The sequence below is a fragment of the Camellia sinensis genome, chromosome 8, assembly GCF_055761805.1.
Source record: "Camellia sinensis isolate YWXY chromosome 8, ASM5576180v1, whole genome shotgun sequence".
Lineage (NCBI taxonomy): Eukaryota > Viridiplantae > Streptophyta > Magnoliopsida > Ericales > Theaceae > Camellia > Camellia sinensis.
The window spans coordinates 16,709,447-16,713,179 of record NC_138968.1 but is presented as its reverse complement, the minus strand read 5'-3'; the positions used below and the strand labels follow the sequence as shown (position 1 = coordinate 16,713,179).

The following is a 3,733-nucleotide window of genomic DNA, read 5'->3' as shown; positions in this document are numbered from 1 at the left end:
CTCTGTAGTATGGTTGGTTTTTGATCCTCTCGAAAACCTTATAGATTGGAATCCTGAATATCATGCTAACTGCTTGCATAGCCCTCATTCCTGTTTCTGGCCTATCAGCACCGGTATTTCATCGACCTCGCTTCAGCGGGCCGTTTCTTCTTTCTTGTTTTGGTGTCTTCGTTCCCTGTGTGTCTGCCTCTGCTCTGGCATACTTCTCAATCTATGTCATGAGCTCTTCCATGCTCTTCGATAGGGTTTGTGCAAGTGATTTTTGAAGCGAGCATTTATCATCCAGGCCGTTCTTGAATGACACGACTGCTAGCTCCTGGTTACAAGCCGGAATCTGGTTATACACCTTACAGTATCTCTTGGCATAAACCCTGAGGCTTTCGCCATCACTAATCTTCAAAGCCAATAGGGAATCTATCATTAGTGACTGCAACTTGTTCGTAAAAAACCTGGCCACAAACTTCTTGGCCAGGCTTTCCCAACTCTTTACACTCCCTTTCGGCAGTTTATAGAACCAATCCGATGCTATCTCCCCAAAGGATGATGGGAATACTTTGCATAGCAACTGCTCATTCCCACTCCACAAAGCGATTGAATTCAAATACAAACCAACATGAAAGTTGGGATCAGACTTACAGTCATAGATCTGAAACCTCGGCATATTGAATCTCTTCGGGGCCTCAAATGTATCCAAGTCCATCAAGAATGGCGTCCTCAGCCAAACATTGGACGTGATCTCGGTGTGGAGTCTCTTTCTCTGGAGGTAATCTCTCAAATCCTCCTTCGTTCTACCAGGTGCTCAGCTATCAATAGACTTCAGTCTCTCAGCGTGCTACTCCAGGTGAAATTGTGTGTCCTCTTGGACTTCTCTTCATTTACTACATCAAAATGACGGCCTTGCCCTTGGATCTTCCGAGATCCTTTGACATAGGTCCCCTTGGCCCGCGATGTCCTCTGTGACTCGCCTCGTACTGACTCTGTATGCCTGACATCCTTTGATGGCCGCTATGAGTTTCCCTATCCCTTGCCATGCTGTGGGACAACTGGGACTGCCTTCTGTCCTCCTTTTACGGCATCAGTCTTAGCTACTGGTGTCAATGTCTTCTGCAATGGAAACGATGGCTGCATCTCGTTGTTTTGCATCATGAAGTTAACCACAGTCTGCAGGCCTGTCAAATTGTTTTCCATGTCCTTTATCTCTTCATCCCTTCGTATGCATCTATCCTTCCATACCTGGAGGTCACTTTCATTATAATATTCATTTCAGCCTCCCTTCTTCGGGCCATTGCGCCCCTTGCCGACATCATTCATCACAGGATTCAGTTCTTGTACTCCTTTATTACCATTCTCTCCTCTAGCATTAGGATCCATATGTTCTTTCTTGTCGCTGTGGATGTCGTCTCCAATTCTCAATTCCTGTCCGTCGTTGGCCATCTACTCTTCTTAAGTTTTCAAAGATGGCGCCAAATTGTAGGTGTTGATTTTTGACCACACGGAGATAGGAGATGGACTCTCAAACCCATTTGGCAGGAGATAGGGGATGGACTCCATTGATACAGCAAATATGTGTATCATTTGAAGTATTAATACAGCAAATGTGTGTATTAAATTGAAGTATGGAAGTGTTTTAAGATGAGTTGTAAACTCCTTTGAATTGTGAATAAAGGAAGTGCTTTGATATGGGATGTATTCCCAATTAATTGTTTGGCTAGGTTCTGAGCTATGTTTATGAAATGTTTTGTATAAGCAAAGAAATATGAAATGAAACGTGGACTTCGTGTCATGGAATTGGACGAGGTTGTAAATTGGTTTATAAGAGTTAACCATCTATCAAATGCTATTGTTTTAGTCATTGTTCATATATGGTTTAGTATATCTCTGCTGGGTTGTAGCTCACCCTATATGGGACATCATTTTTAGATTCAGGTGATATGCTACCTCCAAGGACGTAGCTTGGAAGGTTTTGGGAGTTGAAGACTCTTGAATTATTTTTTTGTTATTTTGGTATTACATGTAAATTCAAGCCAAGGACTTAATGTGCTTTGAGTTAGTACTCTCTTTTGTGTAACCAAGTGTTGGCTTGGAAAGTTGTAAGCCGTTGGGCATTTACTTTTGTTGTCAATATGTAATACATTTGTAAGGAATACTCTGATGAATGGAATTAAGTTCTGTTTACTTATGTCTATGTATGCCTATAATGTGGGTTTCTATGTATTATTTCGAGGGCATTACAACTTGGTATCAGAGCGTACCGGGTTCGAATACTTTGGGTACGCGGGACGTGGTTAGTACCACAATGGGTCTGTCTCGCTTGTTAGAGACTTAGATGTAATGTTATGTGCTTATGTGATAACATGTTTATGTGACTACTTAGGTATGGGATTTAATTTCTAGGATGTTGATTGGATCCTTGGGTCTCTGTGAGTCTTGTTGGAAAAGCACTTGATCAATGCTATTTCTAACTGGAACTCTAGCAACGCCTCGGGACTGTCATTTTCCGGAAATGAAATTCGTAAGTGCTTATGTGATTACGTGCTTACGTGGAATGAATTACAGTTGTCCATGCATTAGGACGCGAGCGTTACAGTTTCGGTACATTTATGAATGTGCTAATGTTCCCGTTACCTTTATTAGGATGTCAGGACGAAGACATGGTGGTAGGCGAGGTAGGCCTAGGAGGCAAGAAATGTCTATATCGGATGAGATTCCGGAACAATAGGAGGGTGTTGGCCAGGCCAATGTGGCCGAGCCAGTAAGTCAGCAGGCCATGGATGCCTTAGCCCACGAGATGGCAGGAGCATTGAGGGAGTCCATAGACATTCTCAGAGCTGAGAATCAAGTCCAGGCCCATGTTGCTGAGGCAGGGCCTTCTTTTCTGAAGAGGGAGTTTTTTCGGTCCAATCTGGATGAGTTTTTGGGGGATCTGAAAGAGCCATTTAAGGCTGATGAGTGGTTGGAACAGATGATGAAGACGTTTGAGATGCTTGGCATCAAAGACGGGGCTTTGAAGGTGACCTTGGCATCTTTCCAACTGAAGGGAGATGCGGGTCAGTGGTGGAAGTTTATGAGGGGTCGTATTGGTGGCACTTGGGAGGCCTTTGTGGATGCTTTCCAGGAGAAGTTTCTGTCTCCCGCTGTCAGGGAGAAGTTGAGAGATCAGTTCTATCAGCTTAATCAGCTGAGTTTGCCTGTGGCCGAGTTTGAGGCCGCATTTACTAGCTTGTCGAGGTTTGCTCCTGAGTTAGTGGCGTCTGAGGAATGTCGTTGTTTGGAATTTGAGAGGAAGTTGAGGCACGGACTCAGGACTAGAGTTACAGGGTCCATGATCCGGGAGTATGGGCGTCTAGTGGATGTTGCAGCTCATATAGAGATTATCATGCGTGAGGAGGAGGAGAGAATGAGGGGCTCCAAGAGGAGTCAGGATGGCCAGGAGGATGCTAGGAGGGAAAAGGGTTCTAACCCTCAGCAATCTCTGGGTGGTTTTGCTAGATCCACCTTTCCAGTGCCGAGTACAGGTTCTGGGAGAGGCGGTCAGGGAGACGTTACCTGTTACAAATGTGGTCAGCTAGGCCACAACTCTCCAACTTGCCCGCAGAGGGGAGGAGATCAGAGAGCAGCTTTATCTTCGGCTCGACCTCAGAGCCAGAGTCAGGGTAGAGGAGAGCCGCTCTCTTGTTACCAATGTGGCCAGGCGGGGCACCTGAAGAGGTTTTGCCCGCAGTTGAGTGCCACA

At 45.1% G+C, this 3,733-nt stretch overlaps 1 protein-coding gene across 1 annotated transcript; it reads right to left on the bottom strand.

Annotated features, from left to right (window-relative positions):
* Window positions 1-211: 211 nt before the first annotated feature.
* LOC114301107 (uncharacterized) lies at window positions 212-661 on the bottom strand. The gene has a single exon (XM_028246018.2). It carries the CDS (start codon window positions 659-661, stop codon window positions 212-214), a length of 450 nt encoding a protein of 149 aa, XP_028101819.2.
* Between the last annotated feature and the right edge of the window lie 3,072 nt (window positions 662-3,733).

Coding starts and splice junctions, on each gene's coding strand:
- LOC114301107 (XM_028246018.2), bottom strand. CDS start 661: ATGCCGAGGTTTCAGATCTATGACTGTAAGTCTGATCCCAACTTTCAT.